The sequence below is a fragment of the Xenopus tropicalis genome, chromosome 1 (genome assembly GCF_000004195.4).
Source record: "Xenopus tropicalis strain Nigerian chromosome 1, UCB_Xtro_10.0, whole genome shotgun sequence".
Lineage (NCBI taxonomy): Eukaryota > Metazoa > Chordata > Amphibia > Anura > Pipidae > Xenopus > Xenopus tropicalis.
The window spans coordinates 150,441,234-150,461,658 of record NC_030677.2 but is presented as its reverse complement, the minus strand read 5'-3'; the positions used below and the strand labels follow the sequence as shown (position 1 = coordinate 150,461,658).

The 20,425-nt window shown below is 36.9% G+C and overlaps 1 protein-coding gene across 5 annotated transcripts; it reads left to right on the top strand.

Moving 5' to 3' along the window:
• Positions 1-32: 32 nt before the first annotated feature.
• Positions 33-18,283, top strand: chek2 (checkpoint kinase 2). Of its 5 annotated transcripts, none has more exons than XM_031894879.1 (16): positions 35-119; positions 215-319; positions 3,940-4,175; positions 6,065-6,189; positions 6,677-6,824; positions 8,137-8,227; positions 8,437-8,542; positions 10,018-10,071; positions 11,238-11,302; positions 12,583-12,682; positions 13,798-13,884; positions 16,298-16,461; positions 16,572-16,687; positions 16,792-16,877; positions 17,062-17,133; positions 18,080-18,283. In XM_031894879.1, the coding sequence occupies exons 3-16, from the start codon at positions 3,944-3,946 to the stop codon at positions 18,182-18,184; spliced, it is 1,551 nt and encodes a 516-aa protein (XP_031750739.1). In that variant the 5' UTR covers positions 35-119; positions 215-319; positions 3,940-3,943; the 3' UTR covers positions 18,185-18,283.
• The last annotated feature ends 2,142 nt before the right edge of the window (positions 18,284-20,425 follow it).

The window sequence follows — 20,425 nt, the reverse complement described above, 5'->3', positions numbered from 1 at the left end:
AACCAGTTCCCAGTCCACGTGATTGCGCTTCCTACTGTGATTGGCTGTCGCCTTTAACTGTACATGGCGGCAAAAGGAAAAACTGCACCTTTTCCCGGTTTCGTTATCTTGGAATTGAGGTGAGGGGCCTGATGGTTATGGTTTCTAAAGAGTGTGGGTTTAGGATCAATGTCTGTACTGTCAAGTGTTATTATCGCTAATATGTGCGCTTCAGGTAGAGGAGGGGCGCCATAGGTGCTGCCAGTCTGGAGATGGTCAGAGCTGTTCCACTGCTGGAGAAAGGCAGGCAGTCACCTGGAGCTAAACATAAGCTTTCCAGGTTTGTGATCAGTTTCTCACAGGCAAGCATTATAAATATTAGTATTCATCAAAAGAGTCTACCGAGAGTATAAAAACTACGGAAGAGCAGTAGGGCCACCAAAAAAAATAATTATAATTATGACTTTAAAAAGTCGAAATTATGACTTTTAATCTCATAATTATGACTTTAAAAAGTCGAAATTATGACTTTTAATCTCATAATTATGACTTTAAAAAGTCATAATTCACCGGAATTTTTTTTTTTTTTTGGTGGCCCTACTGCTCTTCCGTAAAAAACAAAGGGGCAGTAGGCTAGAGCATTTTATACCGGAGAATTCTGATTTTTCTTCTAAACAATCACAAATGCAGACGAATCAAATCGTTTGTATGTATGGATTATGGGGCCAATTTATTAAAATTCCAATTTGTGTTTTTTTTTTTAATTTTTACGATTCTAGAAAAAACGCAGCGAGAAAACGTGAATGAAGATACATTAGAGATTATTCTTAAAAAGTTGGAAGAAAAACTTTCAATAAAAGTCAAAGATAATTGTTTCTAACAACTTTATTTTTCCCAGTTATTTAAACTTTTGGGTTTTTTAGCTTTAAAATGGAAGGAACAATGTGATTCTCGCCAGATAAGTTGCACAAGTTTAGTTATGGTTATTTTTTTCACATCCACTTTTTTCCCCCCCCAGAAACTCAAATTTTGATAAATCTGCCCCTAAATATAATGCACTGTAAAGCTGGCCATATACACATAGATATTGTTATATACTGAATGAACTTTGATTCACTGTGACCTTTCCTTTGGAGTGCCAGTTGATTTTAGTGTGGTGGTCTGTTTTCCTTAGGTTTGTTTTTGGTGCCAAGCCCCAAAATGTCAGCTAAGGGAAGCATCCATCACATGACAGTGTCTGTCAAGATTGATAAAAACACACAAACAGACTTTCAAAGAACACCTTTTTTGTACATGGATGGCCACTTTTAAGGCCGTAACACACTGCGAGATTGTCTCCATTTGGCGCCAGTGACTAATCTCCCCGCAATGCCATCCCACCGGCTAGAATGGGGCATTTCAGAAGTTTCCTCTCAAGGCTACAGCGGTCCCGCATGTGCCATCCCATCAGTGATTTACATTCTAGCTGGTGGGATGGCATTAGTTGCGACGCGACTAATCTCCCCATGTACCCCTGCCCTTACCCTGTGTGCCTTTAAAACACTAATATGGTGTATATAAATAACTTGTAGCTGCGGGGCAGCCATCCAGTAGGAATGGGGCTATAGGGTCCACATATAACTCTTCAGATCAATAGGATAAAAACCTCATATAAAATATGATGTTTGTCAAAAAGAAATAGTTTCATATAGGTTCTGGGTAAATAGATACAAATATTAAATGCAAAAAAAAAAAAAAAAAAAAATTTTTTCACTTTGTGGTGTGTCTGGTTATTTAACATAGGCTTTGAAGCCAGAAAAGGGACCCTGTGCTGTTTAAAATTGGTTTTGTTTTCATGACCCCCTTTAATATAGAAAAAAATCTTCTTGCTACTGTAAATAGTCATTTACCAGTGGCATTATTATCTCTAAAGAAATTCTAAGTCAGTTAAGATGATCCACTGAAGGGCGAGGTTAAACGAAGCATAAATCCGCTTCTCTCAGCATATTTGCCAGGCTGAGAAAAGCGGATTCGCTTCCGTATGCTCCTTTGTGTGCCTGCCTTAAATACTATGGCAACTGCCCACATGTGTGGGCACGTAGAGTGGATTGGAGGTCGGCCTGGAAAACGTCAATTTTCATGTTTTCCAGGCTGACCTATGATCCGCTCCACTCTGTGTGCCTGGAAGAAAAGGCAGGGCTGAGAGTAGTGGACATAATCTTGGGACATGCAACCTGTTTATCATAAGCACACCTAAGTTACTATCTTTTTTAAGGAGGATCTATTTATGAAGTGGAAAATTTAAAGGGGACTTGTCACCCTAACAAATAATTCCAGATTGTTTTCAATTGTGTTTGTCAAGCAAAATAAACTTCACTTACACCATATAAATTAGTTTAATCTTATTTTCTTCAGCCTTGGAATTCAAAGTTGCAGCAAGCAGGCAGGCACCATTTTGTGGACACTGTTATTAAGGCAAGCTTTGCATCCTGTCAAAATCTTATTTCTGTGCCAGTATGGGGGGGGGGGGGCTGATACCCATGTCCATGCACTGGTTACAAAATTAGATTGTGAGAAGGGAGGGGGAATATGAGGGGGGCAGCAACATCTAAGAATTTCTGAATTGAAAGTGAAAGTAACTTCCAGCCCCACCTCTATGCCTAAGGCATAGAGGCAGGGCAGGCAATATATGATTGACAGTTGCGATTTTTAAATGCTTTTATAATGGGTATGAATGTGGTAATAAAAAAATGAGTTTGGGGTTCATATTTAATTTGAAATGGGCTTTTATTATACAGCTTTTTATTCCTGGGTGACAGGTCCACTTTAACTAGAACTTACCAGATTCTGTAAGCACTGTAATATTAAGATTCTGCTTTGTCTGGTTTTCCTTACATTGCCCTGTTTATGGAAACCGTAACTTTGACCAAAATAACCACTTTTTGTAAACCAATCGCATATCATTTCCTATAGGAGGATGAAGAGCTATCATATTAAAATAGCATGATTTCGGTGTTAATTTCTGACTAATTATTAAATTGTGTAGGGAAGCATATGTGCACTTTTGAGGGTTTTTTGTGTTGACACTTACTTTTAAAATTATTTGTATGCTTCTTTGAGTGTATTCTGACATCAGACAATACACTGCCATTTATAGGCTTTGTGAATTTGATTTTATACATGACCTTTAAGGCAGAACAACCTGTGCCAATATATTTCATTAAACATTGATAGGAAGAACTTACAATTGGGATGTTGTCCATTTGGGCCCATGTAAACTTGCATCAGGTTGGATGCAACTTTGTAGATCTCAGTCACATGTAATAACATTCTGTTGTAAACACCCTGATAGGCTAGTTGCTACATAGTTACATAGGGTTGAAAAAAGACCAGAGTCCATCAAGTTCAACCCATCCAAGTAAACCCAGCACACACAACCCACGCCTACCAATCTATACACTCACATACATAAACTATATATACAACCACTAATACTAACTGTAGATATTAGTATCACAATAGCCTTGGATATTCTGATTGTTCAAGAACTCATCCAGGCCCCTCTTAAAGGCATTAACAGAATCTGCCATTACCACATCTCTAGGAAGGGCATTCCACAACCTCACTGCCCTCACCTTGTGATGGATTGCTGCATATTAAGGCTTATTTGGTATATGCTGTGTAGAACATTTGAGGCTGCAGTCATTTAGGGTTCAATCTGCACTCCACTGACTCAAACTAGAATACTCTAAAAACACCAGATAGCCTGCGAGGCCTTAGTTCATCATTAATTGGGAGTGTAGCCTTGATTTCCTTACCAAGTGTGGAAAAGATAGCAGCCAGTGGTTTACAATAGTTCTATGATTGGGCCTATTGATGCATTGTGAATTTTATAAAAATGTTTGGCAAGCTTTTGTAGAGGGAAATCACCTATACAGTGACATTAAAGAATAAGCTACCAATATTCATTATTTTACTTAGGTAAATGATGTCCCGTGATACTAAAACAGAGTCTCAACAATCTCAGGGCACCTCAAGTTCTTCCTCCAGTGCCCCTCAATCCTACAGTCAGTCGTCTTCATCGGGTACATTAAGTTCTTTGGAAACTGTTCCAGTGCAAGATCTTGCGTCCATTCCTAAAGACCCTGAGATAGATGAGGATATTCCCCAGCCTTGGGGTCGTCTCTGGGCCCTTGGAAGGGGCTTTTTAAATCATGGTACATACTTTTTTTTCTTGGAAATATCCCAGAAATATTTTGTCCCTTATACCAGTATGACAAAACACTTTTGCAACAAAGGTTTGTTTCAATTTATATGTCGATGGGTTTTATACAGTATGGGGAAATGTATTCACTATTGCAGTCTATGGCTTTATGTATTATTTCTTCACATTTGTGAAACAAATTGTATAAATTAAAATTAGCCTTTCATCTGTGGCTATTAGTGCAGGAACTGTTAACCTGAAAATGTCTTTTCTTGAAGACAGATGTAAAATAAGCTCTAGGTTGCCTGTCTATTTTTCTCTTCGGCCTTTTATGTGAACTGCTGTCTGGCTGCTAGGGTCAGTGTTTCTAGTAAATGGAAACACACTGATTTGTATTTTTATTTTTTGTCCTGTTTAGGCCTTGTACTGTTCATCTTCCAGTCTGTCATTCAAATCACTGCCCAGTTTCTGGTGTCAGTGACTGTAGCAGCCAGACAGCAGTGTACGTGCCAAAATGGAGAGCTCCTGTACTAAAAAGGTAATAAAAATACATATTTTAGTTTGGTGTTATCTGCTTCTTACAGTGGTATGGGAGTATGGCTTTGAAACAAAAAAAGGTAAATTTCTACATAGAATGTTCGTACATACAGGAATAGGATCCCTTATCCGGAAAACCATTATCCAGAAAGCTCCAAATTATGGAAAGACCGTCTCCCATAGACTCCATTTTAATCAAATAATTCAGAATTTTAAAACTGATTTCCTTTTTTTCTGTAGTAATAAAACATTACCTTGTAATTGTTCTCAACTAAGATATAAATGACCCTTATTGGATGTAAAACAATCCTATTGGGTTTAATTAATGTTTTATTGATTCTTCAGTAGACTTAAGGTATGGAGATCCAAATTACGGAAAGACCCCTTATCTGGAATTCCATTGGTCCTGTTCTGGATAACGGGTCTTATACCTGTAATACCTAAATCAGTTTTGTAACTAGCCCATTACCTCTCAAAGTCTAAAATCTCTTAAAGGAGAAATTTTATATAAAGTTCATATTCAGTTATAATATTCATCCTCCCTCAAAATGTGAAATAATGCAGAAAGAAAGATGTTTTGAAAGAATTGTATGAGAGCTGCATATACAACCTCTCCAGTTAGAAGCCAGAGTGAAATAAAACATGGGAGTGTCGCTTCAGTCTCCCACAGGAAGTGGTCACAGCACTGACTGATAGGCTTTACTCAACAGCAGCAGGGAAAACCATTCCCTCCTTCTGTGTCTCTCTGCTTGTGCTGCTGCCAGGGGGGGGAGAGGAGAGAGTAGAGCAGGAACAGACTGCCTGTGACTCCCCCCCCCCCCCCCCCCCCCCACTTAGGAATGTGTGATCTAAACCAATCAGCAGGAAGCTTCCTCATAGTCTTACAAACTGAGCATGTACATTGGTTTTGGTGTAGGAGCGAGGCATTATGAGAACTTTGTTTACACAGTTCAGCGGGTTTTTTTTTGTCCTATGAGGCTTCTGATCATCTGAATGGGAGAAATATGGGGAGACTTAAGGGCACTATTGAGAAAACTGAAGGTATGCCTGCAGCTTGAGATTAACTCTTTATTAGCCTTTCCATCTCCTTTAATGGAAACTGATTGTCATCTCCTGCACGGGCAATTATCAGAAAATGCACTTGGCATATTTGGGCTGTAAACTGCCTCTACCAGTGTTAATAGGTAGTTTCCTTGAAACACAGTGACAGGCAGCAGCTATGTTTGGAAAGTTCTCCTCTGTAATCCATCTGCTGATATGAACCAAGTGATTGAGATAAGAAAGCTTAGCTAAAAAACTGTTTATTTTGATTAGCTTATGCTGCTGTTTATGTGTAACCTAACGGCACTTTTATTTTTTCAAAAGATTGCCTGCTTGAAGAATATGTATTTGGAAGAGATAAAAAATGTGATTACACCTTCGATATTCCAGTAATAAACCAGACGGAGAGGTACAAAACATACAGCAAGCGACACTTCAGAATATTTCGGGTAAGTATATCTTTCTCACTTTTCCTCATGCATTAGTCTTCGTTTTTTCTACATTTAACATAGCAAGGTCTACATATATTTAAAACCTTTGTTATTCTGATAAATAGCTGTAATTATCTAGCTTGCCAAAGCAGTAGAAAAAAAGTCCTGTGACTAGATTAAAAGCCAAAGCTAATCGAACATGTGGCATTTTTCTGCTTGCAGGGGCTGAAGTGGCTTTCCCTGTTTTCAATCTTTTGGTTTTTGTGATCCGAAACTGACACAAATAAACCAGCTTTTCTCTTTAGAGGGGTTGATAGCTTTTGTTCATGTTGCTGCCTGTTGTTAACAAGAAAGTGTTTAATGAGTATTTATCTGCCTCAAATTTCATCCAAACTTCGCTAGTAGCTGATAAGGAAATAACAGAATTTGCAGTTATGGCTCATTTGCCTATATTTATAATTTGCTGAAATTTGTCTTTGTTTTTATTTCTTTTGGATCTGTGTAGGAGTTTGGTCATGGACACTCCCCTGTAGCTTACATAGAGGATCTGAGTGGCAATGGAACTTTTGTTAACAAGGAAATTATTGGAAGAGGAAAGAAGTTGCCATTAACAAATAATGCTGAGATTGCACTTTCATTATCATCTAATAAAGGTACATTTCTTTAGTATGTTATGGCATGGATTTAACAGACTGTAATTCCCTTTATTTCTTCTTCTTCATGTTCTTTATAGGTGTGTTTATTTATATGTATGAACCCCAATCTTTAAATATTAACTGATTGTCCTTTAAGACTTCTTAAAGGAGCTGTTCATTGTAAAAATAAAACTGGGTAAATAGGCAATGTTTTCAATATAGGTAGTTAGCCAAAAATGGAATCTATAAAGTCTGGAGTGAAAGGATGTCTACGCAATAGCCTGTGTGCTCCGGAAAGCAAACTAACTCAGCATTTATGTCCCATGTTCTTCACCCTCAAGTCGATGACTAACAAGTTAGAGATATTCAGAGGAGAAAGTTATGTTCTGGCTATTACATTCACTCCAGCCTTTATAGAGCACATGTGCCAGTGCCAGTGTTGTAGTTCTAATGAACAGAAGGTGGCTAATTCTTCCTCTAGCAAAATAAGAGTCTTGAAGGAATATACAGATAAGAAAGACATAACTGTTTTGTATTTTTTACTTGTCAAAAAAGAGCATGCCTCACCAGGCAGCTTTGGTGTGAAAGTTAGTTTGCTTAATTATGCTTTTGTAAAATGCCTTGTACATAGCCTTATAGTGCAGGAATGTGTGCAAAAAGATTTACTTCATTTATATCTGTAGATATCCCACTCTGAAGCTTACAGAAGTAAGCTAATAAACTAATAGTTTGTATTTATTTACCTGATACTCCAGGCTGGTGCTTCTATTAGCAGAAAAATTCTCCGGGCCGGGGTTCTTCACATGCAGCAACACGGAGAGATCTTCTTCTTCCATTTTATCTTTATTTGTTACCCCGCGGCCAATGCATGCGCAATAAAGTGAAAAGGCTGGGCTTGTTTTGTTTAAGGTTAGCTTTACACTTTACTGCGTATATGTGTACCCTTGCAAAGAAGAGGATTACTCAGTGGTGCTTGCTGAGAAGAACCTAGGCCAGGCCAGTTTTTCTGCTAACAGGAGCACTGACCTGGGGTATCAGGTAAGCAAATATAATCACTAATGGAGTGCTTCTTCACCCACTGTAAAATATCAGTGGATAATACACCACCATTACCCTGCAACCCCCCCCCCCCCCCCCAAAGGTCATGGGTTTGGGTTTTTCATACCTGGTTGTCATATCTAGTACAAGCTTGTAAAAACGGCATTGAGAAAAGTGGCAAAATATATACAAGAACTGAAATGTTTTGTTTATATAAAATGTCAAGTAGACACACTATGAGCACTTGCTTAGCACTTGAAAGCACCTATTTTTAACATGCAATATTCTGCAGTTTTTGTATTTTCAGATTTGTCTGTGGATGATCAGACTATATATCCTAAGGACTTTAGTGATAAATACATCATGTCAAGGCCAATAGGAAGGTGAGGTATTTGTGTTTACATCTAAAATGTATAAAATATTTATTTTTGCTCTGGTGTTTAGAGCAGCAAAACTTTGAAACATGTAATTTGTATAAAAATATTTCTGAATATTTTGATGAAGCAGAAATAAATAATGGATCTGGGTGTAATACAGCTTTGCTCACAGATCTACTGCTATATGAAATTTAGCATGTTTTTTTTTCTGTTAGTGGGGCATGCGGGGAAGTGAAATTGGCATTCCAAAAGTCAGCTTGCAAGAAGGTTGCTGTAAAAATTATCAGTAAAAGAAAATTTAAAATGAGCACTTCTAGTAATGTAAGTAAGCTTAACTTTTGGGGTTTTGAGGGTGATGGGGGAATTCATGTGTCATATTTTAATGGATCTTATTTGTTATGTGTAACAGAGGTTACCAATATGTGTATTTCAGTTTGGTAAGATTTTTTGCTATGTCCCAATGTAGAATTTAAATGATCTAGTCTCGTCTTTCAGGCATAGTTTTAGAAAACCATAATTGTTCACATTTTAAAGGCAGTCACTTTAACACACACTTCTGTGTGATATTAAAGGAAAAAAATATTACAAAAGGCTACATCTGTTTATTTCTGGAGTGTTAAACATAATTAAGAGATTGTATATATAATATATTCAACCCTTATAATTATGTTTCTCACTTCAAAAATAAACTGATGCAGTCTTTAATATATGTTATATAATCTACTGCAGTTGTAGTGCATAACTGTTCGTGCACACCAGGTCAAGATTGGGATTCAAAACAGATCCTGGTATTTCAAGTACAAAACGGGCAAAAATTCTCCCTGCCAGCCCAATAATTAGTCACTGTCTATGGTATCTTACTGCAGCCCCTCTGGCATTTGCCTCAATGAACAGATTGCCAGTCCAGGCCTGGTGCACACCTGCATATGCAAAAGGGCTCCAAATGCACCGGACACAGCGGCTTGCTTAAAACTCGATTTTTATTACTCCATTTAAAAACAATACGCCTGACGCGTTTCGTGTAAATATACACTTAATCATAGGCATGACATAGACATGCCTATGATTAAGTGTATATTTACACGAAACGCGTCAGGCGTATTGTTTTTAAATGGAGTAATAAAAATCGAGTTTTAAGCAAGCCGCTGTGTCCGGTGCATTTGGAGCCCTTTTGCATATGCGTGATTTCGCCTTCCCCAGCTACAGGTTCGGGGCTCTGAGCACCTGAACCACTTCTGAACAACGGTGAGTTCTTTGCATTTAGGATTTCACATTGTGAGAGCTGATATGATGGTGTTGGGAATTTGACCTAGATCAACTGTGAGACAGATCCGGGGTTTATACACCCGGATCTCTCTTTTGTATTTGGTACGTTTTATTTACTTGATTTCCTGACATTTGAGACATTTAGGTTAAATTAATTGAGCCATTTCTAAGTTTAGGTTACTACCATTTCTTAGTTTGTAGTTTCTGGTGCACACCTGGACATTTTCAGAGATGAGTATTTATAGAGGAACAGAACTTTGCTTGAAAATGGGGCTCATTTGTCATCACTGGGCAAATTTGCAAATGGGCAGTAACCAATAGCAACCTATCAGTGATTGTCTTTTTTTCAGCCAACTGCAGGTAGAAGAATGAATACAACAATTTGATTGGTTGCCATAGGTTACTGCCAATGGGCAAATTTGCCCAGTGTAGATAAATGACCCCCAATATATTTTGGTATGCCATTTTAGTACTGCCATACTAGACACTGATACCTACAAAATGTATTTCAATGTGTCGTCTTTTTGTAGGAACACCCTATATCTGTTGACACAGAGATAGAAATACTGAAAAAAATTGATCATGTAAGTATTTTTTTTTAATAATAGATTTATTAAAAATGGTCAGCATGTATACAGTATGTCTTTAGATAAAGAATGCTATGTGGGCTTGAGCCACTAGCAGAACGGCTGATGTGTTGAAGCACACCGTTCAAAATGATTAAAGGATTCATAACAGTTTTGGGGAATTATAGAAAGAGCTAAATAGGTGGTGTGAAGAAATACCTTGACATCAAATGCATTAGTATAAATAAATTCATTACATGAAGGGATCACCATATTAAAACAGGTCATTTCCCTTTAAAATACACAATTGCTCTGGCAGCCCAGTAACATAAGACAATAAATAAAATAAACAGTTACAAATAACTGAAAAAGGGAATGAATAGCATATAAAAGTTTATCTCAAGTATAAAAAGTGCAGATTTATACACAAGTAGTTTTAGCTGGGACCCCGTAAGTCTGTAATTGTAGGGTAGACGAAGAGCTAGGGTATTAAAAGTGGCGCTGGTAAACTCTTAGAATGTCCCCTCTTATCAGCCTTCTTGCACCAATCCTATAATACACCAGATCAATCTCACCAATAAAAGTCAGACAAGCTGTGTCATCTGTGATGTAAGCAATAGTTATTCTCCCAAAAATGGGACAACTTACCAATTTTCCATTGAATGTCGCCTCTTAATCATTTTATGAAGAAAGTGAGTACATGTATGGGATCCCTTATCCGGAAACCCGTTATCCAGAAAGCTCCGAATTATGGAAAGCCTGTCTCCCATAGACTCCATTTTAATCAAATAATTCAGAATTTTGAAACTTATTTCCTTTTTCTCTGTAGTAATAAAACAGTACCTTGTAACTGATCCCAACTAAGATATAAATAATCCTTATTGGATGCAAAACAATCCTATTGGGTTTAATTCATGTTTTATTGATTTTTTAAAGACTTAACGTATGGAGATCCAAATTACGGAAAAACCCCTAACTGGAATACCCTTGGTCCCGAGCATTCTGGATAATGGGTCCTATACCTGTACTAAAGAAGCATCTGAATTTCACAAAACCAGACTCATTCAGTCTATATTGATACATTAGATTTTATCAACCATTAAAAAATATTAAATATAACTGTGAGCATTTCTTAAGCTCTATTTGCAGCAGTGGTAGCTTATCATTTGTTTTTTTGTTTCCAGCCTTGCATCATTAAAATAGAGAATTTTTTTGACTCTGAGGACTTCTTTTACATTGTGTTAGAACTGTAAGTACTTTTTGTTATCTTTCATATGCATTGTTTCAGAATTTGTTTGCTAAATGATACTAACTAGTTACAGCATTCGATTAAAATAACAATGCAGTCTGAAGGGACTGGGAAATATTTTGGGAAAATATAGACTGGCCTGTATACAAAACAAAATACCCCAGTATCTTAAAATCTGCTCTCCCTGGGAACTACTCTCCAACATGACCTAACTACAAAACAAAACAGGGCACTTGAATGCAAAGAATACCAGTTTTCCCCTGGCACATTTTCCCCCTATTTCCAATCTCCTCCTATATCTATCACCCTCTAAACCCTGGTACGCACAGTACAACACAAATTTGATGACACAACCAGTCAGGCACAAATTTTACTTGGAATATGTAGACTAATGATAGACAACTATATGAGCCGAACCATACTATCGCTTTTCTTTACTATGTTGATTTTCATAAGAATGCCGGTATAAACTGAACATATACTGTTTGCTTTCTTTTTGAAATAATAAAAATTATAAGTTACCAAAAAAAAATATATATATATATATATATATTTTGGGGGAAATATTCAACACTCTGCACCTCTGTGTAAAACCATTAGGGTGTCTACAAAAGGCATCAAAAGATCAAAAATGCCACTTTCTAAATGATAAAATAAACCCACCTGGTTACCTGAAAGCACAAACTGTCAGCAACAAGTGTAGATGTGTTGTGATTTAAAAAAAAATGTTGACTGTCTGTGTAGTAACAACCCCTAAACCACCTTTAGCATGAAGCACACAGTGTTGGTTGCTTACTCCATTCATACAGGTGCTCAATAATCCTTTTAAAATAAAAACACATAAAAACCTTTCCTGGAAAACTCCAGGTTCTAAACATACCAGGTAATAAACACCATGCCTGTACTAAAAAATGAACTGTCATCGGTTTTGGTTACTAAAAATCAGCAGTTTAATCAAGGAGAGAAAAAATTGTAATTGATTATTTAACCCAGTAGGAGCTGACATTACCTACTGGCCAATATTAATTACAGAGGAGGTTAAATGCACCTGCAGTTGCAGGTCAAATTGTGTGTCAAGTAAGGGGTCTAGTGACTCAATAACACAATGTACTTGTAAAGCAAGCACATATCTTTGAAGGAAATGAACTATAAAAAAACTATATAAAACATAGAATAGTTATGCTTTCTTTGGATTATGCTAGGTAAACACACAAAAAGAAAAAATACATCTTTGGTTGCTGGAGTTGTGCACTTTGGTAATTCTAGTGACATTTTTATAGGATGGAAGGAGGTGAATTATTTGACAAGGTAGTAAGTTCGACAAGACTCAGAGAATCGACTGCAAAACTGTATTTTTATCAGATGCTGCTAGCTGTTCAGGTAATCCATTCAACGGTGTAATTCATGTGTTGTATTTACCAGTAAAACTAAATCTAAATAATAACTTAAGTTCAGATTGCTGCTTATTCTAGATTTAATAGATGGCAATTAGATACATTAACGTTTGAGGTGCATTGAATTGCAGTTTAATAGAAGATAAAGCCTAACAAATGTTACAAAGTGCAGTTTTCTAAAACTAAGGGGCCCATTTCACGAATCATATTTTTTAGTGATGAAAACCATGGATTATACTAATTCTTCAAAAGCCAAAAAATTTATTTATTAAGAGTAAAAACAATAATACAAAACGTTGTCTTAAAAAGCTTTTACGTTGTGTGGAAGTTAGTGGGACCTGTAATAATCTTTCTCATTAGTGGCTTTAGGGCGAAGACACACGGGGTGATTAGTCACCGTGCCTTTTTGGTAATCAAGTTGCTGCGACTAATCGCAGTGACTTTTTTGCCATAGAGGGTTATGAGCATCGCTGCGACAATTTTCGCGACCAAATTCATCTCGCGAATTGTCGCCGTGACTTTTCACGGGAAGTCGCGGCGACTTATCGCCCCGTGTGTCTTCACCCTTTCCTCCATTTGTAAGTGCCCAAAAATTTGTACAAAAATGAGGATTTCATGGTATTTGGATTTTTTAATTGAGTAGACATTCATGCTTTAAAAGAAAAAATTACACATTTGCAATTTGATAAGTTTGCCCCTAGCAGTAATGTGCAATTCCAGTTGCAGGCACACATGCATGCCATGTACCTGTATATATGGACACCTTTTTTAATGGTTCAATGCACATTTAGTCATGCATCCACTTTAGTCCTTTGTGATCATAAATTAGGCTTTTATTCACTGCACAAGCCAGCTTTAAATGAATGTTAAAAAAAAAAATTTAATTAAATATTTTAAACAGTTTTTTTAACCTATCACACTAATCATTGATAAATGCTGATCTTTATATGTATATGTCATTCCAGCTGCCTTCAGCAGCTTCTCTACATTGATTTATCTGCATTGTAGATGAGGTCATGTAATGCTTACATGTAAAGCTCCCTTTTCTAGACAATAATTTGTTTTAAATTTGTTTTTACTGAATATTGATTTACTCTTTAGTACCTCCATGAAAATGGGGTGATACATCGAGATCTAAAGCCTGAAAATGTTCTCTTGTCATCCAGTAATGAAGAATGTTGCATAAAGGTACGTCTCCAGTTTAAGATGGGTTATTTTTATAGCTTGCTACTAGCTGATATATCTGCAGCCTAACAAAGATGCAAGTCTACATTTTAAAAATCCTCCCTGCAAAATACATCTTTCGTGCTTGTATGTCAGTGCTCAGTCATGGCAACAGTTTTCCATGTACCATTCAAACATACAGTAAAACCTCAGTTTTACATACCTCAAGTTTTCCCACATTTTAGACTTTTTTTTTGTGGTCCTACCAATTCAAAATGCATTTCAAAGGGTCATTTTTCATCATGCTTTCCCGGATTTTACACCAAAATGTTGTCCTGATTTTTCCAAAAATAGATGTTTGTCCTGTTGTTAGTGAAATTAAGAGGTTTAAAATACTAACCAGATGAATTTTTTGCCATGTTCTGGCTGTAAATAGCCAATTCCAATTAGTCTGACCTCATACAACCATGCACAAATTATGTGTTACTTAGGTTGTGTGTCCAGTCCTATTCAGTCTCCCATGTTCCTTTATGTGGGGGCAGCCATATTTGCGCATCATTAGTATGAGAAGCTCTAACTGACAGGTTGAGAAGGGACAGTCAGGTCCTTCATGTAAAAGTCAGGTTACTTCATGTAACAATTACAGGTATACAACCCGTTATCCAGAATGCTCGGGACCAAGGGTATTCCGGATAAGGGGTCTTTCCGTAATTTGGATCTCCATACCTTAAGTCTACTAAAGAATCAATAAAACATTAATTAAACCCTATGGGATTGATTTGCATCCAATAAGGATTATTTATATCTTAGTTGGGATCAAGTACAAGGTACTGTTTTATTATTACAGAGAAAAAGGAAATCAGTTATTTGATTAAAATGGAGTCTATGGGAGATAGGCATTCCATAATTCGGAGCTTTCTGGATAACAGGTTTCCGGATAAGGGATCCCAAACCTGTACTTACAAAAGCAGCCCTATCAGTACAAAAGGATTAACATGACCTATAGGTAACTTTTAATGTAATTCTGAAGACTAGTTTTTATGACCGCATCACTTTAAATATAACAGAATATGTGGTAACATTTGTAAATATATCTCTGTACTTTGACAGTAATTAAGAATTTAGAGTTCCATGTGATGTATTGCATCATTGAAATAAAAGTTCCTAAGGCCTAATTTGTCATTCTCTGTTCTCTGCTGTTTTTCAAAATATAACAGTTATGCATTGACTGAGATATAAAGGATTTCACATCAGACAGTGAGATGCCTTGTTTCCCTTCCTATACTCATAAACATGCCTGATTATGCTATTATACAGTATGTCCTAATAAGAGCCTTTTGGTTTTTCTTTCTTGCAGCCACTTTAGCAACAGTGCAGATTACAACAGTGGAATCACTGTGCTTAATGCCCTATTATTCCTGTTGCCAAAGTGGCCGTGCAGCTCTCAAGGCTGCAAACCTTATTGTGCTAAGTACCAATAAAATTAACTGAATCTCACATTTTTGTACTGGGTGATGTCTTTCATTTAATAGCTACTGGAAATTCACCTTGTGTAAAATTAGTCTTAGGCCTACATTATACATTGCTTTTTCATTGCTGGGATCTTACATGGGAAAAATAAAGAAGTTAGAGGAGAAGGAAAGTTAAAAACTAAGTAAGCTTTATCAGAAAGGTCTATGTAAATACAGCCATAAGCACTCACAGAAACGCTGCACTGAGTCCTCTATCAAAAGAAACACAGGATTTCTTGTCTCCTTTTTTGTAAACATGTACTTCGGGTATCTGACTTCTCTCAGAGAAATCCTTCATTCCTGGGGCCAGAGTCTGAGCAAGCTCTCCTCTCTCCCTTCTCCTGCTCCCCCCTTCCATAAGAATCAGAGAAAGCTTCTAGGGCTGTTTTCTCAGGTATGATAACATTTTCTGCAAAATAAATATAGCATTCTAGGTGGCACTAATGGCAAATCTATTGGCAGTAAAATGCCAAAATGACTTTCCTTCTCCTTTTAAAATGCATTGAAACATTTACAGACCTTCCCCATTATACTTTAAAAGGGACAACTGATCCCAAAATCTGCAGGCAGTGCTTCTCTTAGGTGCTTTGATCGGCTAGTCAGATTTATAAGCACAATTTGGCATAGATTTGAAAATATGGGCCTATTGTGAATAATATGGTTAAATTGCTCCATTTTTCAGATTTTGAGGATCAGATTATTGATGGTATTTGTTTAAATAAATGACTAATTCACTATGAATGATGCATATATGCTTTTAGACACATTTGTGTGGTATGCATGAGGACATCTGTGTTGCAGACCTAACTGCAATTTTTTCCACAAGGTCCCTGTTGACATGTTTAATGTTGTGGAAAGAAAACATTTTGTTCAATGTTTCTGAGCAGAATGAGGATCATTAGTCAGAAACCACATTTTTTTTGTAGATAACGGATTTTGGACAGTCTAAAATTCTGGGTGAAACTTCCTTAATGAGAACTTTGTGTGGTACTCCTACATACCTGGCACCTGAAGTTTTGAACACAGCAGGCACAACTGGATACAGCAGGGCAGTGGATTACTGGAGTTTAGGAGTCATCCTTTTTGTGTGGTAATGTCAGTTTAATACATAAAAACATACTACTGCCCCTGGGAAAGGTGTATCAAGCTTCTTTATGTGCTAAAGAGCACTTTCACTGTTTTGTTTTTATTGTCTTTCAGCCTTAGTGGATATCCTCCCTTTTCAGAACAGAATAGTAAAATCCCCCTGAAAAATCAGATTGCTGAAGGAAAATACACCTACATTCCTGCTGCTTGGGATGCTGTATCTGAGCAAGGTCAGTTTTTTTTTGTAAATGGTAGCCATAAGCAAAAGAGGTCTGTTTCTTCTTTACATAACTCTAACCATAAGAAATCACTTAGAAATGTATTGTCTTTCCAGCCTTGGACCTAGTAAAGAAGCTTCTTGTAGTTGATCCTGAGCAAAGACTAACCACTAAACAAGCTCTTGAGCATCCTTGGCTTCAGGTATGAATATATTCTTGGATATCAGTGGTGTTTGTGTGTGTTCTGCATTCTCATTCAAATAATAAGCAGGATTTAGATATAATCATACATATAATCAGAAGATGTAAAGTCAAAATAAACTATTTGTTTCTTTCCTCTGTATTTGCTGTACAGATTTTTATTTTTCATGTCATTTATATTTTAGGACGATGATATGAAACATACTGCTGAAAGGTTAATGTATGGTGTTGACCACACAATGCCTCCTCCAAGCAAGGTAATTAGGTTTTTAGATGTAGAAGCTGTTTTAATCTCTTTACATCTGTGGGGAATATTTATCAAAAGGTGAAACTACTGGAGCTTGCCACAATCCTGAGTGAAGTTCTGCTGCTTTGTCTTCGGTTCTGTTCTATGGGACTTATAGGATGAACTCTGACTTTCACCATTTGATTGTTATTAAAATGAATTTATGAAGCACCAACATATTCCATAGTGCTGTGCAGTAAATGGTGTATACACTGAACATATAGATTTACATACAAAGCAACTAGTAAACAGGGCCCTGCCAAAAGAGCTTACAGTCTAAAAGGAGAGGGGGTTGAGACGCAAGGTGTCGGAATGGGCAAGATGAGAAATGTAGCATAGGAGTATATTTATTATGCTGTGTAAAAAGTGGAGTAAAGCATTACTGGTGATGTTGCCCAGGGCAGCCAATCAGCAACTAGATTTCAACAATTAAAAAACCAAAGCAAAGCATCTGATTAGCTGCTATGAGCAACATCACCAGTGATGTTTTACTCCACTTTTTACACAGCATGATAAATATACCGCATAGTGTATTTCATTTAGCAGCACACACTCTAAGTAAAAATCCATTTTAAGCGATTTGGACTGTGGTGAGCTTGTTTCACTTTCTAAATATTCCCTTTTGTGTGTATCCGGTCCGCATGTGTTTCTGGGTTGAGATAGTTCCAGACCTAAGACTGTTGTTACACTATAATTTCCAGCTCTTTTAAGGAGTGTTAGGGAGTTGTAGTATATATATATCCCATCAAATAGTGTTATCATATTTCTTCTGCTATACATAATTTATAAAACATACCAAGCATATGGCTAGCAGAATGTGTATACTTTTGGAGGGTTTTTCAGGCCGAGGCATTTCTGTGTTTGATTAAGCAACATAATCTTTCTAAAAACTTATTTTAATTGCATTTTATCTCCAGATAAACACAAGTAGAAAACGGGGACATGAATGGGATCAAGATGCCAGTACTTCCGCTTTTTCAGAGATATTACCAACCACAGCCGAAAAGAGAGCAAAAAAATAAAAACTACTATTTAATAAATGCTTTTGTATAAAAACTGCAATTGTTTTCATCTGTATATCAATTTAACTCAATTAAAATAAAGAGTTACATTGTGATGTATATGTGGTTACCACAATATCAGCTTTAGACAGCCCGGTTCTCCCGCACTCTACTGCCTATTTGAAAATACAGGCAAAACCTGGCATTAAAGGGGTGGCTTTATAACTAGTGTAATATTTAACTGGCCTTATATAGTTCTTTACAAATTTGAGAATTTACCTCATGGTGAGTGAATGGGGTGATATAAAGAGGGACTACTTTAGTAAAAGATACATTATAAGATTAAAGGCTTTATTTCTTATTGTTACAAATCATGTTGCCTTTAAGACAGGCAATTGGCTGAAAAGGTAAGATCTTGCTGAAGATATAAATTTGGGGCCTGCTTAAAGGTGACCTGACACCCTAAGAAATAATTCCAAATCCTCTTCTATCATGTTAGTTGAACAAAATAAACATTACTTACGCTTTATAATTATATAAATCCTTCTTTCCATCTTGGAATTCATAGTCACAGCAGGCAGGCAGGCTTCATTTTGTGGACACTGTTATTAAGGCAAGTTACTGTATGTATCAACTACAAAATCTGATGTATGCCTCAGAATGAAGAACCTCATGCCCATGCACTGGCTACATAATTATAAATCGTGATAAGGGAGGGGGGATGAGAGGAGTGCAAGAAAGTGCTGAATGGAAAGTGAAGGTCAGTGAATGTGACCCCAAGTGCCACCCCCCCCCCCCCCCCAGGTGTCTTGACTATGCTTCCTTTTTATCACTATGTAAAAATATAGTACCATACAATATACTACCTGGGTGTTTTTCCCAGTATCATATGAGGGCCCCCCTTGAGAGAATTAGATTCCCGGTGCATAGATTATCTCTGCATGATGGACTCCTGTTTATCTGTAAGCCAAGACAGTCTCAACAAAGGGGTGAAGGAAGAGGGTTGATTACTGGTAATCTTATCTAACTTGCAAGGACCAAATACAGAGTAGCCTCAAATTCCCCGCCCCTTTGCCCTGTTTAGCTTCTGTTGATATTGTTGTGATGTCAACAAGGATTTATGCTTGACTGTTTTATTATTATAAACAAAAACATAATCGGTCAAAAAACATTTTCCAAATTAGGACACTATGGAAAAGGCATTTTTCATATTGTGGAGCTTTCTGGATAATGGGTTTCTAGATATTAGATGCAATACATGTATTTCCACATTGAAAGTCAGAAATCTCCCTAGTCACCGTTACAGGTAAATGCTTGGGTACACAATGCAAAGAGGGATATGTATTGGCAGAAAAAAACACTTCCAGGGCTTAAACTTTTTTTTTTTTTTAAAAAGCTAAATTTTATTTAGGAGGTGATTTATCAAAGGTCAAGGCTGATTTTTTTCTCTATTCAAGTTTTTTTGTAATTAAAAAAAACCTGAATTTGAGTTATGGTTCAAAAAACTTGAATGTAAAAAATTTGAGAGTTTCTATATAAGTCAATGGGTAGTCAATCAGTAGTAGGTCTGACATCAGTAGTAGGAAAACTTTTGGAAGGGGTAATAAGGGATAGGGTACTTGAATACATTGCAGTTCACAATACTATTAGTTTGTGCCAGCATGGTTTTATGCGTAACAGATCTTGCCAGACTAATTTAGTCGCCTTTTATGAGGAGGTGAGCAGGAACCTTGATGCTGGAATGGCAGTTGATGTCATCTACTTGGACTTGCGTTTGATACAGTACCTCACAGAAGGTTAATGATCAAATTAAGGAATGTTGGCCTAGAACATAATATTTGAGAACTGGCTGAAGGATAGAGTAACATAGTAACATAGTAAGTTGGGTTGAAAAAAGACATACGTCCATCAAGTTCAACCATAATGCCTATATATAACCTGCCTAACTACTAGTTGATCCAGAGGAAGGCAAAAAACCCCATCTGAAGCCTCTCTAATTTGCCACAGAGGGGAAAAAATTCCTTCCTGACTCCAAGATGGCAATCGGACCAGTCCCTGGATCAACTAGTACTAAGAGCTATCTCCCATAACCCTGTATTCCCTCACTTGCTAAGAATCCATCCAGCCCCTTCTTAAAGTTATATAATGTATCAGCCAGCACGACTGATTCGGGGAGGGAATTCCAGAACCTCACAGCTCTCACTGTAAAAAATCCTTTCCGAATGTTTAAATGGAACCTCCCTTCTTCTAAACGGAGTGGGT

Bases quoted from the DNA above. Each gene is read 5' to 3' on its own strand.
- chek2 (XM_031894852.1), top strand. From the start codon at position 3,944: ATGATGTCCCGTGATACTAAAACAGAGTCTCAACAATCTCAGGGCACC. The intron at 8,228-8,436 runs GTGAGGTATTTG...TTTTTCTGTTAG, and splicing joins ATGTCAAGGCCAATAGGAAG to TGGGGCATGCGGGGAAGTGA. The intron at 17,134-18,079 runs GTAATTAGGTTT...TTTTATCTCCAG, and splicing joins CAATGCCTCCTCCAAGCAAG to ATAAACACAAGTAGAAAACG.